The sequence below is a fragment of the Gopherus flavomarginatus genome, chromosome 4, assembly GCF_025201925.1.
Source record: "Gopherus flavomarginatus isolate rGopFla2 chromosome 4, rGopFla2.mat.asm, whole genome shotgun sequence".
Classification (NCBI taxonomy): domain Eukaryota; kingdom Metazoa; phylum Chordata; order Testudines; family Testudinidae; genus Gopherus; species Gopherus flavomarginatus.
Window position 1 is genome coordinate 2,648,504 of NC_066620.1, and position 18,888 is coordinate 2,667,391.

Sequence of the window (18,888 nt, forward strand, 5' to 3'; positions counted from 1 at the left end):
CCAGTCCCTTCACACAGCCGTGTCCCTTTTCCCCAACCCCCCAACTTGCAGTAGGGCGGCAGCAGGAGCCCTGCTGTCATTGCCTGAGCGAGGGGCTGGGCTTGGCAGTATCGGTGAAGGGGGTCTCTGCTGCCATGGGTGGTATTTCAGACCGGTTGGTGGAGCTTCACCAGCCGAGGGTCTGGCTCGTGAACACATGCTGCATAGAGACTGGGGGTCCCTGCGAAGACATCCTGCTAGTATTGGGTCTGCTCCACTGTGGGGGATGGAGTGTGCCTGGGGCCACTGTGCCAGGGTGAGGCCACGGAGAATAGAAACATCGGTACTTGGGGGCTGCTGAGATACGCAGAATGCCGAATACCGCAGTGAGCTCACAGCTGGCAATGAGCAAGGTCGTAAACCTGGGTCTTATTTTGCAGAGAACACTGAGGCGAGGCAGGAGAGGAGGACGTCCCACCTGTTGCCATCCACGCAAGCATTCTCGGTGGACTGGCTGGCTGCTCCCCGACGCCCCCGCTCCCTTCAAACCGCCACACACGATACCCCCAAAGCCAACGCCCGGACCACCCCCGTGGAACTATATCTTGACCAGGCCAATGCGTCTCTCTTGGATGAAGCCTCTGCGGCCCACTCTCTACAGCAAGTTAAATTCAATCCCACAGTAGGCCATATATTAATTAATGAGCACAAAGATTTCAAGTTTAACTGCTCAATTAAGGGACCCCAGTTCTTATTCAACCAGGACTCTGCTGTCATTTCCTTGTGGAAAGATGGGAAGGAGCTGCAGGAGCCTGGCCGCATGTCCACTCGACATTACCAGGTCACGGACGATGTTGAAACAACAATGGTCTCTACCTTCAGGTAAACGAGCCAGCTGTTTAAAAGGTGGTTCACTGATTGCCATCTTCAGTTCGAGAGTGCTTAGCAGCTAAAAACTCTAGCACAGCCCAGTAGCTTAGATCTCTGCCCGTAGATCCCTGCGGAACGACTGCTAAGAGTGCTCCTAGACCTCAGCCAGCAGGGTCAGGCCCCGAGATAGATTTCTGCTTGGAGAGGGCTGTGGTGTTTGCTGATCAGGGTAACAGTCAAGGCTGGTGGAAGTTTGGCTGTTCCAATCTTTGGTAACACCACAGGCTATTCACACCCTTCCTGACTTGTCAGGCAGGTACAACTGCAGACCTGAAAAGCTACTTTTAACCCTTTCTTGCATGATGGAAAATAGGAATCCGATGATGACAGAAAACACAGGCTCACCCACACACCCTTTGCTTTAAGTCATCTTCCCCAAAGCAAACCCAGCCCCCCAGGCGTGACAGATCCAGGAACAGAGTGGGTGGGGGACAGAGCTCCCGGATGGTCCAGCACGAAGCAGGGGCTGGGATTGCTGTCAGCTTAGCCCCCCGTCATGGCTCTTTTTTAAAGAAGGCAGATCCTCAGTCCCACTGCAGTCGGGATGGCTGGACCGGGAGGCAAGGGTTGGCCCTCTGATGGAACAGAGCTCCTGTCTGTCCTAGGGTCAGATCCACTGGTGATGGCATTCAGCAAGGACCCAGGACCATAGGGGAGGCGCAGCTAAATCCGGCAGCATGGCATAACCTTCCGCAGGTGGGAATCGGCTGCATGAAACCCACAGTGCAGGGAGGAAAAGGAAAGGAAGATCCACTAAGCCAAACATAGACCCCCCACAGATACTGCCCCCTCCCGCACTCCTTCTCCCACGCACACTATGTGCTTCTGAGTCCATGGAAAAACCCAGCTTGCCCATGACTGTCATTTACAAGAGGGCCCCAGAGATGTGCTTTTCACCATTGTCGTTTGTAACAGGACCACTGTGAGACAGTCCTGAAACATGCGTGCTGGTCTCAAAGCAAGCTTCCTAGCATGCATCCAGTTCTTCTCAGCATTGCTGCCGCGAAGTGTTTCAATGGAACATTTTCAAAAGCCCCTAAAGTCACCTAAAAGTTTAAGTCTCATGGCAAGGGGATGGGGTTGTGCTCCTAAAGTGCTTTGAAAAATGCTGTCCCTAGGCCCTTCCATCTCCAGGCCATAGGGAGAGACTGGGACTGGGAGCTGTGGTGGAGGACACTCAACGAAAGAGACTGGCTTGGCAAGGAGACTGGGGCTAGGAGCCAGGAAGGTGTGTGGGGTGGGGGCAAATCCCGTCAACCAGACTTTACACAGGGGGTCGCTAATTGTGTGTCCCTCGTTAATCATGTGCCTGACTTGAGACCCTGGGGACTGATGTAAAAAGGGCTGAGTTCTCCAGGCACAACTGAAGTCCCTGGGAGCTGGGCTTGGAATGTGTATGATGCCGAGTCATCTGCAAAGTCAGGTCCTGGGTGTCTCAGATTGTGCTCCCAGGATTAGTGGACACTTGTGACTGTAACCTGTCTGTGCATCAGTTCCCCACCTGTCCTGTGGGGGTCATAGTGCCCCCCGTCCCAGGGCATCGTGAAAACAAACATTAAGGAATGTGTGAAGCACTGAACTACAGCAGCGATGCTGATGAGCACCATAGAGAAGCCTAGAAGGACGTTCATAATTCTGCTTCCAGAGCAGGGTTTGAATAGTGGCAACCATAGAGCCACACATTAAATCCGGAGGCTAAAACAGCGTACTGGGAAGGCGCTCAGTGAGTTGGTACCAGCCACACAGTGGACTGAATGAAGCAGGGTCGCCTGGGAAAAAAGCATGTGATCCAGTAATTATGGTGGTTCTTGCCCACGTGCTCAGGGTCTAACTGATCACCGTGTTTGGGATCAGGAAGGAATTTCCCCTGGATCAAATTGGCAGATACCCTGGTTGGGTGTTTCGCCTTCCTCCACAGCATGGGACATGGGTCATTTCCAGGTTTAAACTAGTGTAAAAGGTGGATTCTCTGTAACTTGAAGTCTTTAAATCATGATTTGAGGACTTCAAAACTCAGCCAGAGGTTAGAGGTCTGTTACAGGAGTGGGTAGGTGAGGGTCGATGGCTTGCAGTGTGCAGGAGGTCAGACTGGATGATCATGATGGTCCCTTCTGGCCGGAAAGTCTGAGTCCAGTTAAAGACTGTACCATAATGCGTTTGCACAAGAAGGTTGCATCTTTTGAGTGCTTGACTTTGCAACTGTAACATTCTTCTAATGCCATTTTTGTGGGTAATACTGAGATCCAGCGTAAAAGTGTTCCAGCATTTCTTGTCTTTTGTGCCAGTGATAAATCTCAAGGTAAATCCTTTCCTCTCCCCTGGCAGCATAACCAATGCTCAGCGCTCTGATAACGGGTCCTACAGCTGCAAGCTGAAAATCCACAATGAGGAAATTGAGTCCGACCCCATCTTCGTCCAGATGGAAGGTAAGGAGGGGCCTGAAAGAGGCATTTAGTAAGAATGCCTGCACACTGGCAGGAGAGCTCGTGGCAGGGGTCGTGTATGGGGCTGGGCAGTTGGGAGCAGGAGCTGGACTGGAGTGGGAGCGAGCAATCCAGGAGCAGGAGATGGTGGAGCAGGCTGGGCTACTCAGTGTGGGAGGCAGGTGCCAATGCACACGATGCCTGTGCTGAGAGCCGCCATTGCATTGGCAGTGATGCTGGCCGGCTTGGGTGTTATTGGCTAGTGTTATTACTGTAAGTGTTTTTAAGGTGCCTGGTCTCCGTGCCTTTCTGTGTAGGGCTCCCCCACTTCCTTCGGCAGCCCCAGAGTCTGAACGTTACCAGGAACAGACCGTTCAACCTCACGTGCGAGGCAATGGGGCCCCCGGAGCCTGTGCAGATTTACTGGTTTCGGAACAGCAGCAGGGTGAATGACCAGCCGTACATTTCCCCCTCTGTCCTGACTCTGCCAGGTGAGTGTCGCCCGGGGGCGGTTTCAGCGTGCCAGGGGCCGTCACTGCAGCAGGAGCGTGGTAAGCTCTGCAGCTGCCCGGCTTGGCTGGCTGGCATTCACCAACTGAACTTGCTGGTAGGCGGTTGGCTGGTGCGCCTGACTAATGGCTGGCATGCAGAAGCAGCCAGGAACGCAATGACCCTTGCTTTCAGCCATCCTGCTCTGCAGTAGACGTGATCTCATCTCGCTGCAGGGCTCGCTCCCTTGTTGAATTGACGGTTACATCCTTGCACTGATATACAAAGAGTCAAACCCTGCCCTGACGGACACGTTGGCCTAGCAGGGTTCCTGCCATGTCCCATTCCTCAGTACCACCTTAGAATGCAAACCCTGAACTCTGACCCCACCAAGGGTTGATGCAGAAATGATGGTTTGCCTGTCTCTGATGGTCTGCAGGATGCCTGGCCGGTCCAGATTGTGCTGATCCCTGCTGGCCTTGAAATCTATATATTGAGGGCTCTTCCCACGTCATATGCTTCCCTGGTGCAGGGCTGTCTAACAGCCTGGCGTGGTGATGCCGCTGAGGTCAGGGTGGATGCTTTGTTACACAAGGGTGGCGGGGACTGTGGTGCATATGCTGCGTTACTCTGCATGTTGGCGCACGTGGGACCCAGTTCTAGCACTCATCCGTGGAAGTGAGGAACGTGGTGTGTTAAATGAGGAGGCTTAGCTGGCTGTGGAGGGTTTGTTTGGGTGCATGCTGCCCATAAGAGTATGTCTTCATTGCAGAGTTAACCCAGGCTCTTCCTGGGGTGTCGCCCCAACCTCTGTCCCATCCACACGCACTCTGGCTAAGTGCGATGCTGCTTTCAGCATGGGCTCTGGCCTGTCCGGGGCTATAGGCTAGAGCCTCTGTGAGGCTGGTAACCCGCTTGCTTGGCAGCAAGGACACTGGCTAATTTCTTCCAGTGCTGGAAGTCCTCCAGTGCCCGCCCACAACTCCTCCTTCTCCCCGACCCCATGTGCCCAGAAGGGGCAAGTTTTCCCACAGCTCTCACAGGAGAGCAGCTCAGCACAAAGAACCGTGGGATGTGCCCCGAGGAATCCTGGTGACACGCCCAGGTGAGCGCAGCACCAGCGAGGCCACCGGAACTTGAGCGCGGCTTTGCAGTGTGGCCACTCACACCCGGACTAGGCTGAGCCAGGTGCCAAGTGCCATCATTAACGCTGCAGTGAAGACGTAGCCCAGTGACCTGAACTGGCTTTAACCTCGGAGCACACCATGGTTTCGTTTGGGTGTGTGGTGAGAGTAGGGATATTACAGCACTTGTTACGCATCTCTTCCCAAATGTGAACAATGAAACCACTTCAGCTTAGCTAACTCGCTGCCTCGAATGAGCTGGACCATGAATTATTTGGGAGGTAACCAGATTTTGCACCGTCCCTGCGAATGTGGCCTCTCGCATGGCAGCGCAATGCCTTACACTTGGCGCGAGCGCGTGGAGAGGCTGTGAAGTGAGCCCTAACTCAGCCGACCTGCTCTGATTTTTCCTGAGATGAAAGTCACTGCTTTGCCTTTCCCTCTGGGCTCAGTATGGTGAGGGTGAAAACAGAGTCATTGCTCAGGCTTGTCTGATAGTGCAGAGACCTGCGTGGGACAGCAGACTCGATCCCCGTTCCTGAGTCAAGCAGAAACCATGGAGCCGTGGCCTGCAGAGTGGGATGGACGAGGACGCTCGTCATACCTCGAAGGGAGGGCAGGGGCTATGTCTCCCCGCTGCGAGATACAGGTCGGCTTTGGTCACATGAAGCAAAAGGGCTGGTTTGGGGGCTTCTAGCCTGTTTCAGTTTAGGGATGGAAACTTCTTCTGACAAGGAAGTTTGCAGTCAAACTTCCCTTCCCCCCATCTACGAACAGCCCATTCCTGCCATCAGCCCCAGGAAACTGCAAGCACTGAGTCTATGGAGAAGGCTGTTCCGATAAGAAAATGCAGGTCTTGGTGCAGAGAGCCCAGAATTGCAAGGGAAGTCAGCAGGAGGCTCTAGCTTTGCTATGGTGCTTCTGAGGATCGGTTCCCCCACCAGCCCACGCAGCAGTTTCCTTAGGGTTTGTCTACACTGCAGTTAACCCCCCTCCCTCGCCCCCGCCCTCCATGCAGCTGGGCCGTGTCAGCTGACTCAGGCTCACGGGGCTGTAAAACTGCTGTGTAGATGTGGGAGCTGGGGCAGGGGGAAATGAAATGAGGAAGTGAAAGCGGCATTTCCTGCGTGGTAGCTGGGTCCTCTCCATGGCAGGGTCACTGCGTGTATTTCCTTTCCTCTAAGGGCTGGATCCTTGGGACTCCTGCTGTGAATTTCCATGAGAACAGGCAGGGCTGGGAGGGAGGTGGGCTGTCTCAGGCTGGCACACAAAGGAACTGGATGAGGTGCACTCAGTCTGTCAGTGTATTGAGCGATCTGAGAGGCTTATAGTGGGTGCAGGATCACCGGGCTGGATTTTCTCCTGGGGCCACTGGCAGCCAATGTAGATCAGAGCAGCTATGGGGCTGCAACTGCAACTCCTCCGAATTGCACCAAGCACTCCTGGGCTGGAGCCAAGGATCAGGGCCCTCGTCTTCCCTGCCTTTTAGCTTTCTCCCCAGACTCATGGCTCTGTGGGGTTGAGTGTTAGCACATGGCAGGGTTTCCCTACAGATGTCTGCTGAGTTTCACTCTGGCCTACAGGCTGCCGTGACCCTGGAGTTTCATAGGGGTGTGAGTGTTGCTGAGATCACACCTGGTTACTCTGCTGCTGCTGTTGCTGGGGGACCCAAGGAGAGCCAACAAATGGGGATATAGAAAAGCCTTGGATATGCATGGAGGGTAGGTAGGGGAACAAGACCTAGCAAATCAGGATGAGTAAGGGAGAGAGACGCGTCCTGTCTGCAACTGACCTTATTCCCACTCTGATGTAAAATCCAGAAGGATTTTGCCATAAAAGAGCAAAGTGGAGGATTTGCTTGATTCACTCCCAGTTGTACACGTGCTATGCTATAGCTGGCATGTCTTGGGCTCCAGAGAGAGATTTTAAAAGGCAGCAAAAGCCAGAAGATCTGACTCATGCCTTCTGCATTTTTTGTCTATGTTTGGCAAACTCTAGGTCGGATGGTTGGAGCAATTTTTCTCACCCAAGTCGCCCTATTGGCATCAAAGGGACGACTTGCATGAGCAAGAGCTGTTTGGTTGAGCAAAGGTTTCAATGCAAGACCCTGATCCCCGTGATTACGGCCTAGAAAATTAGAAGGTAAAAATAAATCCTCTTTCCAAAAGCATTTTGAAACCACTGAAAAGAACACTGGGAAATCCCACCTCTGCCAGGGAGATAGAACTGAAATACAAGGATTGCCCTGGTTTTATGGGATTTTTAATCAAAAACAAGAAAACTTCAGAGCTATGTAAAAGTAAGGCAAGAAGGAAGCCAATGAGTAACCCCTACTCCCCGTTAAACAATTCTGGGTTATTGGGCCAAGCGTTCGTTAACATTGTGAGAACAGGGGCGTGAAGAAGGAACGTTGTCCATAACATCTTGTCAGCTGAAAAATATATCCCAGGGAGAGAACATTGGAAACGAAACCTGCAAAAACACGCACAAAGCCGACTGCAAACCGTTAATCCCACTAGTGAAAGTCAGCGGCTAGGAAGCAAAGGCACTTAGCTCTGACAAACACCGCTGTGTTTGGGAGTGCTATTAGAGCTAGTCGGACCTGTCATTAATTTCAGTGGGAGGTGGGTATACTTCGTTGTCAGTTAAGTGCATCCATGCTCTCTCTGTGCGCTCTCCCAGTCCTGGGCAAACAGTTGGTTCAGCAGATCTCGATAGCCCTACCCAGAAAGAACGACCACTGGCACGGTTCAGTGACAAAGGCCAGGATTATTGCCCTCAGTATAGGCCTAGCACCCTGGCTCCATGGTTACATGTATGCTAAAACACAAGTACTCAGTGTGCAGTAGGACTTTCTGATGCCCCCTTGGCCACACAAAGGGTTAAGGTGAGGTACCCCAATCTTTACAGACCGAGACAACTTCTGTGCCACCTCACATGTTTCAGGACACCTGCTTGTTGTCTCCCTTTGTATTATGCTCCAGGTGTCTTGGGCAAAACATCCTCTTATCTGGTGTTAGCTCAGGGTGTCCCTGAGCTAATCTTCCGGAGTGTGTTCTGACATATACCTAGTATCTGTTGCTTCTTAGAAGTGCCTGTGTTTTAGCCATGCTAGCAATACTTTTGACAAGGTCACGTATCAGACAGTGAACTTGTAAACATCTGCTTTAATCCATGGACTGATTTTGGTTCACAGTCTCTGGGTCAGGCCTCGAATCTTGCACCAGGCCAAGTGCTCCAGGCTCTCTTCTTTCTAATGTACCTTATAATACCGGTATGGTAATTAAAGAGTAGCTATACTGTAGTCACAGCCCAGTTCTAACGATTGATAGCTGTCATTACCACTAATTCATATAACCAAAAGCTGACCTTCATGCCTGCATTACTCAGCATTGCCCCTTTGGTCTCCTACCAAATTCCTATCTATCTTTTAGAATCCTGGCACATTAACTCCATGGCAGGGCCGCCCGGGGGGTGCGGGGGCAGGGGGCAAGCAGGACAATTTGCCCTGGGCCCTACAGGGGCCCCTTTGAGAGTTTTTTGGAGGCCCTGGAGGAGAGTCCTTCACTCGCTCCAGGGGCCCTGGAAAACTCTCACGAGGCCGGGCCCCTGGAGCATCTTCCGTGGCAATTTGGCGGTGGGGGTTCCTTCCACTCCACGACCCACCGCTGAAGTGCCCCGAAGACCCGTGGCGGGGTGGTCCTTCCGTCCTGCGAACGGTGGCAATTCCCTGCCACCGAAGACCCCAGGCCCCCTGAATCCTCTGGGCGGCCCTGCTCCATGGTAGCCACCCTGTAATTATTGGGAGTGAGGAAACTCCACATTTTCACCTCAGATATTTAACTTTAAGAGAAGCAGTCGGATGCTGAGAAGCATTATGAAAATCAAAATGGAAACTAGGAATTCCTCAGAAACCTGCAACCTGTTTCATTTCAGGCTTCTCAAGCTCTTCCCCCCGGAGATACCAGGCACAGTGCTAGATTTGGTGATGTAATATGATGTATATCTAATGAGGGGAATACTCCTAGAATCATTAAGACATTCAGCATTAAGCTCTTGCTTGTATAGTCGTAAAGGGGATCCAAGTGTGGATGAAATCTTGATACCCACCCTAGAGACAGAGAGAGTTTTATCTATCATCAGAAAGACTTGTGTCCTTTTGAGCATTGCTGGTTTTTATTCTATATTCTGCCTCCTAGTTTGATTGGAGCAGAAACTGAATGAGCCCTTGTCTTCTGGATGGATTCAGTGTGTGGAGCGTTTATTGGGGTGCGGTGGGAATAAGGGATAATAGTGATAAATAATGCGGAGAGGTTGGGAAATGGGAGACCTGTGGATTTGGGCAGCTTGGAAGATGCACCAACTCTCGGGTAGATGTAAAAGGTGAACCAAGTTCTAACAACTCACTGGTTTGTTTCACTATTTGCCAGACTCTGGAAATGGGCGACGGGATGGATCACACGCTAATTGCCCTGTTCTGTTCATTCCCTCTGGGGCACCTGTCACTGGCCACTGTCGGCAGACAGGACACTGGGCTAGATGGACCTTTGGTCTGACCCAGTCTGACCGCTCTTATGTTCCTTACTGTACCCTTTAGGTTTGGAACCCATTGGCCCCCCTGCAGTAGTCTAGGCTCTGAATCTGAAGAATTCACAACGTTAGGTCTGGTTTATTAGCACACTACACAATAGTCTACATACAAGGGGCCAAGCTGATGGCAAAGCGTCCATTGACTTTAAAGGGTCAGGATATGGGCCATAACGAGTGCTGGTGTTTCAGTGCTGCAGCAGCCTATGGACTGAGGGATCATTTTCCCTGCCCCAGGTGGACTGCTCTGGGCAAGTGATGGATCCTGGCAGGAGCAGTGCTGGGATTGTAACAGGGCTTGCTGATAGGCAGCTCCGGGAGTCAGTCTGAGAGCAGAACACACCAGCAGCATGGGGGGAAGATTCCTTTCCCCAGTTCCCATTCTGACCAGCGAGGACTACAGCTTCCCGCCCTGTCCTTGGAGCAGGCAGCAGGGGCACTGTACGTAGGACAATATAGGCTCTCCCTGCCAAATACCCTGCAGTTCCTGTAGTGGATGGGGACAGGGAGCCTTCACAATCCCTGCCTTAGACACAGGTTGGCAAATATGAGTAGGTGGGTAGCTCTGCCCAGCTGCAGAGGGGCTGGTGGGCTCCTCCCCTCGACAGCAGAGGTGGCTGGTAGTGGCTTAAAGAGTTATTTAAAGTGAGGCACTTAAGGTTGGGCGCCCTCCCCAAACTCCTAAGGAGAGCCCTGGTCTCTGTGTCCTGCACGCCAAGGAGCAGCATGTCCCCAGCGTCGGCGTGCAGGATCGCGCAGAGCAGGAAGTGGGTTGGGAAGGGGGATGCCCAGACTCTGAGTCTACTGTAGTATCCAGAGGCTCCCACAACATGTTGTGCACATAATTTTCCCTTCCTCTTGGATTCTGGAAGTAACGCCCAGAATTCTGGACTCTGTCCCACTGGGCGAGCCTCCCTGTCAGATAAGGGCACTGCCAGTGTTCCTTTATGATCAGCAAAGGCCAACACACATCATAAGCACTGCCTTCATCCCAGTGTTTTAGCTAGAAGCCAGTCAGCCTTAGATTGTCTGTCCCCACCGGAGCCCACCGCGCCCCTCAGTCCAGACCCTTTTCCCAGCAAGGGAGTCTCAACTCTCTTCCTTGTTGACCCCTGCATGGGCCTGGGCAGGTCGAGTGGTTTGATTGGCAGGTAGAGGCCAGAATTCTGGGCCCTTCCAAACTAGCACTAAAATATTTGTATGATATTTAGACTTCCCTGGCCTGACTTAAGTGCAGGTAGGGACTAAAGACTCCCAGGATGGCCAGAGACTGAGGTCAGCCTATAAAAGCCCAGGGCCGAGACGCAGCTGGTGTGTCTTAGCAGAGCCTGTTGACTGCGGTGAACTGCGTCACGTCGCCCCAGCTGATCATCTGGGCCACAGTGTTTCTCTTCGGAAGTGAGGGGCCTGGCAGACAGAGGTGGACTGGTCTGCAAGTCCTACCTGGAAATTAACATCAATATCCCCCTGCCTTTAGGAACAGCTACCGCACAGGGGCTTTGGTCCCGTGCCCACAGAGCCGGCGACAGGGTGGACTAGCCAGGCTTTGTCGTTGTAGGGAGTGTCCTGCGAAAGAAAAGAGCTCTTCCAGTGGCTCTTTAAACTGCCAGGGCGGCCATCTCTGCTGCGTGTTTAGGAGGCGGCAGAGCCATGGGGAGAGCGTCAGTGGGGCAGTGTGGGCACAGCAGCTGGCAGCACCAGCAGGCCCGTGGGGGGCGTTGAATCCATCGTGCGACGTTCCCCAGTCCCCTTGCAGCGGTCCAGGGTGCTCAGTTCTGCACATGGCTCGTGTTCCCGTTGGGAAGAAGTGAGGTTTTGGGTGAGGCACCGTTATCCGGGTGGGGGTCACGTCTGGACCCTGGGGGGTTCTGCTGCTGCTATCGCACTTGGGTGACTTTTGGGCAGTCTTTAAAAACAAACCAAAGGTTTATTGTCTTGGGTTCTTCCTCTTTCTGCCTCTCCATTTCTCAAATGGGGCAACAGCTGCCGCTGTGGGCTGCAGAACTGGGTCTGCTCCCCTCATCTCACACTTATGTTCACTGCTTCTTAGTTAAAGTACTGGGTGAAATCCTGGCCCTACGGAAGTCAGCAGGAGTTCTACATAGGTTTTTATACTGCACTCATCACTATAGTATCTGAGCGCCTGGCTTCACTGGGACCAGGATGTCAACTTTCTCCTCTCCTGCTTACTTCACTGCACATGCAGAAATGCAGCGTATGGCAAATTTGAAGTAGTTCGTGCAAAAATGGGTTATTCATGTTCGTGGGAAAAGAAAATAACTTTTTAAAAACAAAAGAAGCTGCAAAGTCTCCCCTTGGTGTGTGAAGGAGTGTTGATGTTCAGACATGGTTCGTGGCTAGCTGAACAGCACCTGGGAATTGGTATCTTTGTGTGGAGAATGAAATGAAATGAGCTTGAAAGAAATACAGGGTGGTGAAAGGACTTCCCTTTGTCCTGCGAAAGGTCACCACCGCCTGGCCATTGTCCTGTTATAGTGAACTCTATGTATCAGATGACTTTTAAAAAACTAACTTTGTATTTGCGGATAATCTTAGCACTATACCCAGATGTACAGACACTCTTTTCCCAACCTATGTATTATATCATTTTTTTTAACATTCGCTTTAATAGAATGTTTAAATCTCTGTATTTTATCCTACTGCAGGTCTTAGCGAAACTGCAATATTCAGCTGTGAAGCTCACAACAGGAAAGGGCTAACTGCCACCAATGAAGTACAGATCAATATCAAAAGTAAGTGATGAACATGAAGTCTTTCTCACTACTGCTCCTAAGGTCTCTGCCTAGTAAACTGTCTGTGGCTCCTGCCTGAGCCCACGTGGCAGTGAGACTGTGAAATGAGGTTATTGTTAGAGCTGGTTGGGAATTTTTGGACAATAAATTTTGTGCTAGAAGAGGCTGATTCATCAAAACCAAAACTGTTCACAGAAAGAGTCCATTTCAATCTGTTTTGGAAAAACCTTGGAAAAAACATTTCGGAATCATCCAAATGTCCCATTTTAACATTTTACAAAACAAAGTATAAATTGTTCAGGTCAAAATGACGTTTTGTCTTAAAATTTAAAATTTGATTTATAGTTTAAAAAAAAATCTTGAAAACAAAAAAATGTCAGCGTAGAAAGAATCCTTTAGAAGTGATCTCAGTGTTTCACTTGACCCAGTCTGATAGTTTTGCATTTTTGGGTGATGAACATTTTCAAGATTTTGCGTTTTCATCCCAATTCGGGGTGGGAAAATATTTTAAAAAATTCTCGCCGGACAGGAGAACTGTTTCCTGCCCAGCTCTAGTCATTGCATTGGAAGCTGTGCTCCAAAGTCTGGTCTCAAACCTCCCCCGGGGATTGGCAGAGATCCCTGCAGGTTGTAGTGTTGGAGAGAGCAGATATTGCCCCTACCCTAGAGGACAAGATGCACGAAACCCACAAAACTCCATAAATCCTAAGGCACTTAGGAGAGTTGGATGGAGGTACAGCGTGTCTGCGCTTTGGTCTGAGTCTGTCCCCTCCACAGCAGGGCATGCTGCCTTCCCTCCCTTGCTGGCCACAGCAGCAACAACCCCCAGCCCCCCGACGATTATGGCTGAAAAGCAGACACCAGTGCAGCCCAAGCGTCCCTGCCGAGATTCTGCTAGCTGGGAAGCTGGGCGTCCACAGGGCTGTGACTGGGGGAGGAGGCACCCGAGAGCTCACTTGTAAGCAGAGCTGTCAAACCGAGGGGAGTTTCAGAAGGGCTGTGCCATTCCCTCCCTCGCTTCCTTCCTTCATGGTCCGAGCCAGCCTCCGTGTTTCCATCGGAAGTGATGGGAATTACTGAAATTCCCAAGCTGGAGTCACCCTGGCGGCCAAGGGAGCATTTTCCCTGAGCCCACACGTTCCCAGCCGAGGCAGAGTGCGGGTTGCAGTTCACGGGCGCCGAGCGTATGCAGGCGGCTCCAGGAAAGGTGAAGATGGTCTGTTGTGTTCTGGATTCCGCATGGAGTTTGTGTCCAGTGCTCCTGAACGAGTCCCCGCTCCCACCATCAGCCTCTCATCCTGGCCAGCCGCCCTGATCTGACCCAGAGGGCTGCGAACAGCCAGTCACTCCCTTAGGGCTTTGTCAGCAGCCTGGCTGAAATCTCGGTACTGCCGGCCCCACACACACACACGATCGGGCTTGGCTGCCTGGCCATGTACCTCAAAGAAGAGTGCCTGGATGGCCTCTATTTTTATCAGTCTGCCCCATAAATTAGGACTGTAAAGGGGGGCTCCTGACTAACTCACCCATTTGGTATTCGACTCGCTGCGAGGGATGGTGCTGCAGGCTCTGGGAAGTCATTTCCCCCAGTCCCAGCACCTCAGGGTGCCATATCCAGGCCCCAGATGGTAGCAGCACCCAGGCTGGCAGGAACAGGGCCCAGCCAGGAGCACCTGTCCCGGAGGCCAGGGAAGGGGAGAGTGCAGGAAGCAGGTACCCCACATGGAGGGTCAGAGGCCTTGTTTCTTCCTTCGGGTAATGTGGCCCCTCGGGGACGTTTAAAGCATGATTAGGCGCTGTTCCCAGTCTGCTGCTCACCGCTGGCACTGGGGAGGCACCTGGAGACAGCAATAAGCTGATGCTGTGTATTGTTACATCAGCATAATGGTGAGCCCTGCGATTTGCTTCTGACCTGTCCCTCCCGCCCAGCGTAGCCTCTCCAAGGCAGCTGGGATGGGCTCAAGAGGAGGTCAGCGGTCTAGCTGCATCCCCCTCCCAGCCCCACTCTCCCTCAGCGGGCAGCTTTCTCCTGGCCTTCACACACAGCACTGTGTCCTCCTCCTCTGAGAAAGCCTTTCCCTAACTTCTTTGGCACCCCTGCCCCCTCTCCCCTGCCCCGTAAGACCATCCAATCACTCGCTTCTGAGTGCCGGGCCCGTGAAAGGAGACACGATTCTGACTATCTCAGAGGGTACGTCTGCCCAGCCCACGGCAGCCAGACTCCCGACTCGGGGCTGCAGCCAGTGCTCTGCCAATAGCTGTCTGCCCGGGGTGGCGCTCAGCTCAACCCAGCTGTGTCCTGCAGTTCCGAGTGGGCAGCGGCCAGGGCAGGTGATCCTTGGCCAAGGAGAGCAGCTCTCTGGGGCGACAGGACAGAACACAGCATGGTAAATCAGCGACGCCCATTTGAAACTCTGATGCTGAGCACACGCTGCTCCTCGCGGCCCGGCGGGGTCCGAGCATGCCCGAGCTCATGACCGTGCTATAGCGATGAGCACAACCCTTGGACTTGTCTGCATGGGGCGGCCACACGCAGCACAGGGGTGATTTCTAAAGCGCGCTCACCCGCAGCACAGCAGTTACTCCATGGAGACGCTGCTGGTGCTCACTGGAAGTTCCCTCTGTGCGGCTTCCAGGCAAGCTCCCAGCCCCGGGAATCCCCACATGCCATTGCTCCTCACCCCTCTATGTCAGGCCACTGCTTGAATCTGCCTTCCACAGGTGGTGCTGCTCTCCCTGGCCCAACACAGCCCTGGGACGCCCAGCATAGTTCTCTTGGGGAGGCTTCTGCCACCTCCACAGCGCTGAATTCAGCATTCAGGTGTTTCTCTACAAAGCTCGCACATGCGTGTTTTCACACCGCAGGCTGCTGGGAGCCGGCGTTGTGTGTACACGCGTTAGAGCTGACCAGCGCTGGCTTTCTCATGTAGGAACTCCGGCCGCACCAGCCGATGTGCGTGTCCTGAATAGAACAGCGCACAGCCTCGTGGTGTCCTGGGTGCCGGGCTTCGACGGCTATTCGCCTCTGCACAGCTGCCGCCTCCAGGTAAGACTTGGCGTCATGGTTCGAGCTGCTTGTGTTTGGTGTGGCGTGGTGCTTGCAGAGAGGCTGCTGGCCATGCTGGGCCTGTCTCTCCTTGCACATGCACCAGCATAAGCCAGGGATAGCTGCATTGTTGCTCGGGTAAATCACTTGGTCAACACTGGTGGAAGAGAGAGGAGATTCAGGCATCTCTGTGTTCGAGAAATAAGAGCACAGGCTCCTGTTCCATCTGCAGGTGGGAAGGCCATGCTGGACTAGTCAAAAGACACAAGTGTGCGGAGCAGCTGGCAGGCCATGTGCCATCTGCACGTTGCTCATCTCATGCTGAGCTGGTGGTCTGGGGTCTCAAAATGGTCAAGACCCTCATGGGGTCAGGGTATCAGGGTGTCAAAGCCATGAGGTCCCTGCTGGTCAGACACCTGCAGCCTGGCAGCGGGCAGTGCCAGCTGCCCTGGGGGCGCTGGAGTTGGGGGCATCTCAGAGTTGGGGGCATCTCAGATTTGGGTCCTGGAGGAAGAAGAAGAAACAGGCGTTAAGGTGCCTTCAGGATGCTTGATCACCTTTCCCTTAGGAGGTAGGATGGAGGGATGGATTAGCCCTCCCTCCCTCCCTTCTGCTGTTTTGGAAGATTTAGGGCATGTTTCAATTAAGACGATAAGAGCAGCCATGCTGGGTCAGACCCATGCTTTATCTAACCCAGCGTCCTGTCTTCTAACAGTGCCAGGTGCTTCAAAGGGAATGAACAGAACAGGGCAGTTATCGAGTGATCCATCCCCAGTTGTACACTCCCAGCTTCTGGCAGTCAGAGGTTTAGGGACACCCAGAGCATGGGGTTACATCTCTAACTATTTTGGCTAATAGCCATTGATGAACTGATCCTCCATGAACTTACCTAGTTCTTTTTGACCCCAGTTATACTTTTGACCTTTGCAGCATCCCGTAGTAGTGAGTTCCACAGGTTGTCTGTGCATTGTATGAAGAAGTACTTCCTTATGTTTGTTTTAAACCTGCTGCCTATTTCATTGAGACCCCCCCTTCTTCTTGTGTTAGGTTAAAGAGTAAATAACACTTCCCTCTTCACTTTCTCCACCCCGTCATGATTTTATAGACTTCTATCATATCTCCCCTTAGTCGTCTCTTTTTTCTAAGCTGAACAGTCCAAGTCCTTTCAATCTTTCCTTATATGGAAGGTGTTCCATACCCCTAATCATTTTTGTTGCCCTTTTCTGTACCCTTTTCAATTCTACTATCTCTTTTTTGAGATGAGGCGACCAGAACTGCATGCAGTATCCAAGGTGAGGGCATATCATGGATTTAGATAGTGGCATTATGATGTTTTCTGTCTTATTATCTATCCCTGTCCTAATGGTTCCTAACATTGTTAGCTTTTTTGACACTGCTACACACTGATTGGACGTTTTCAGAGAACTATCCACAATGACTCCAAATCTTTTTCTTGAGTTGTAACAGCTAATTTAGATCTTATCATTTTATATGTATAGTGGGGATTATGTTTTCCAATGTGCATTACTTTGCATTTATCAGCATTGAATTTCATTTGCCATTTTGTTGCCCAGTCACCCAGTTTTGTGAGATCCCTTTGTAAATCTTCACAACCAGCTTTGGACTTAAGTATTTTAGTAATTTTGTATCATCTGCAAACTTTTCCACCTCACTGTTGACCCCTTTTTCCAGGTCATTTAATGAATATGTTGAACAGCGCTGGTCCCACTACAGATCTGTGGAGGATTCCACTATTTACCTCTCTGCATTGTGAAAACTGACCATTTAGTCCTACCCTTTGTTTCCTGTCTTTTAACCACTTACTGCTCCATGAGAGGAACCTTCCCTTTTATCCCACGACTCCTTACTTTACTGAAGAGTCTTTGCTGTGGGACCTTGTCAGAAGTCCAAGTCCACTATATCCAGACTTGTGGACACCATCAAAGAATTCTAATAGATTGCTGAGGTGTGATTTTTTCCCTTTCCAAAAGCTGTGTTAACTCTTCTCCACCATATTGTGTCCATCGATGTGTCTGATAATTTTGTTCTTTACTGTAGTTTCAGCCAGTGTGCCTGGTGCTAAAGTCAGGCTTACCAGCCTGTAATTGCCAGGATCACTTCAGGAGCCTTTTTAAAAAATCGGCATCACATTAGCTACCGTCCAGTCATCTGGTACAGAGGCTGATTTAAGTGATAGGCGACATACCACAGTTAGTATTCTGCAATTGTTATTTGGTTAAATCAGTTGTGAGAGGCCTGCAAGATATTTAGTATAGATCTTAGTTGCTGTATGTACAGAGTGTGTCAGGGTTGCGTTGTATCACTATGGGACACAGGGTGGTAATGGAATGGAGCTTAGGACAGGGTTGGTTACAGTTACATGCACTCATAGGCACTGACTCCTTGTGAAAAATTAGTGAGTGCTCTACACCCAGCGGCACCCAGCCCCTGCCCCGCCTCACCACCTCCTCTGCATCCTCCTCTGAGTGCATCGCGTCCCTGCTCCTCCACCTACTGCCCAGCACTCGCTGCCGCCAAACAGCTGTTGCAGGCTCCAGGAGGGACGGGGGAGGAGCGGGAGCGTGGTGCGCTCAGGGGAGGAGATGGGGCCGGGCAGGGATTTGGGGAGGAGACAAATAGAGGCAGGGAGGGGGCAGAGTTGGGGTGGGGACTTTGGGGAAGGGGTTGGAATGGGGGCTGGGCAAGTGTGAAGTCGGGGTGGGGCCGGGGGCGGAGGGGGGTTGAGCACCCACCGGAACCATTAGAAGTCAGCGCCTATGCCACATTAACTTGCAGGCCGAGGGAAGATGGGAGGTCTGGGTGGCAGGGTCCTGGTTCCAGATCTCCCAGTGCAGGGTTAAGAAGGAAAGGTTAATGGTGGGGTGTTCTCCCAGATATGCAATCATTGCATGCAGCTGTTGAAGACCAGCAGCCTGAGTCTAACAGAAAAATTACCTTGGAGCAACGGCTAGGTACAGAGCTCTCAGGATGGGAACAGGACCACCTCCCCGCGCACACCGGCCAGCATGGAGATTTAAGCTCCAGCCTGTAAAAGACTGCAGCCAAGTGCATCCCCCTGAGAACAAGCGGGGCCAGTGAATTGTGACGCTCTGAGAGCTCTGTGTGTGTCTGAATCACAAGCCCTCGCTGGGCTGCTCCCAGCTAGCACCGCTTACGTTAGCGGAGAGACAGACAGACCTCAACTAGGCATAGAGGGGTTGGAATAGGAAATGTGAGACACCTGCTGCGTGGACTCTTCCAGTCACTGGAGGGGAGTTACGGGGCAGAGGGATGCAATTACCTGCCTCCCTTGGGGAAGAGCTCCATGGGATTTGTGCCGTTCTGGGTGTGTCGTCCCAGCGGGGGCAGCATTAAGGGCTTAGAAATGGTGAGCCAGTGTACAGTGTCCCGAGAGGTCAGGCACTGGCTGGTTACTGAGTGACACTCTGCTAGCACAGTGACTGGGTTATGGCAGCGTCTGGAGAGGTGATCTCGATCTTGTGGGTACAGTACAGCAACGCTCCCTGTGCTCCTGCCAGCTCCCCCAGAAAGGTCTG

General features: G+C 52.1%; 1 protein-coding gene across 1 annotated transcript in view; it reads left to right on the forward strand.

Annotated features, from left to right (window-relative positions):
- Positions 1–701: 701 nt before the first annotated feature.
- MERTK (MER proto-oncogene, tyrosine kinase) overlaps positions 702–18,888 on the forward strand; it is a 57,093-nt gene continuing 38,906 nt past the window's right edge. The window contains exons 1-5 of the mRNA XM_050951196.1: positions 702–861; positions 3,235–3,335; positions 3,650–3,823; positions 12,199–12,285; positions 15,216–15,331. Coding sequence (XP_050807153.1) covers positions 800–861; positions 3,235–3,335; positions 3,650–3,823; positions 12,199–12,285; positions 15,216–15,331 — 540 coding nt within the window. The 5' untranslated portion in view covers positions 702–799. The remainder of the gene's footprint in view (positions 862–3,234; positions 3,336–3,649; positions 3,824–12,198; positions 12,286–15,215; positions 15,332–18,888) is intronic.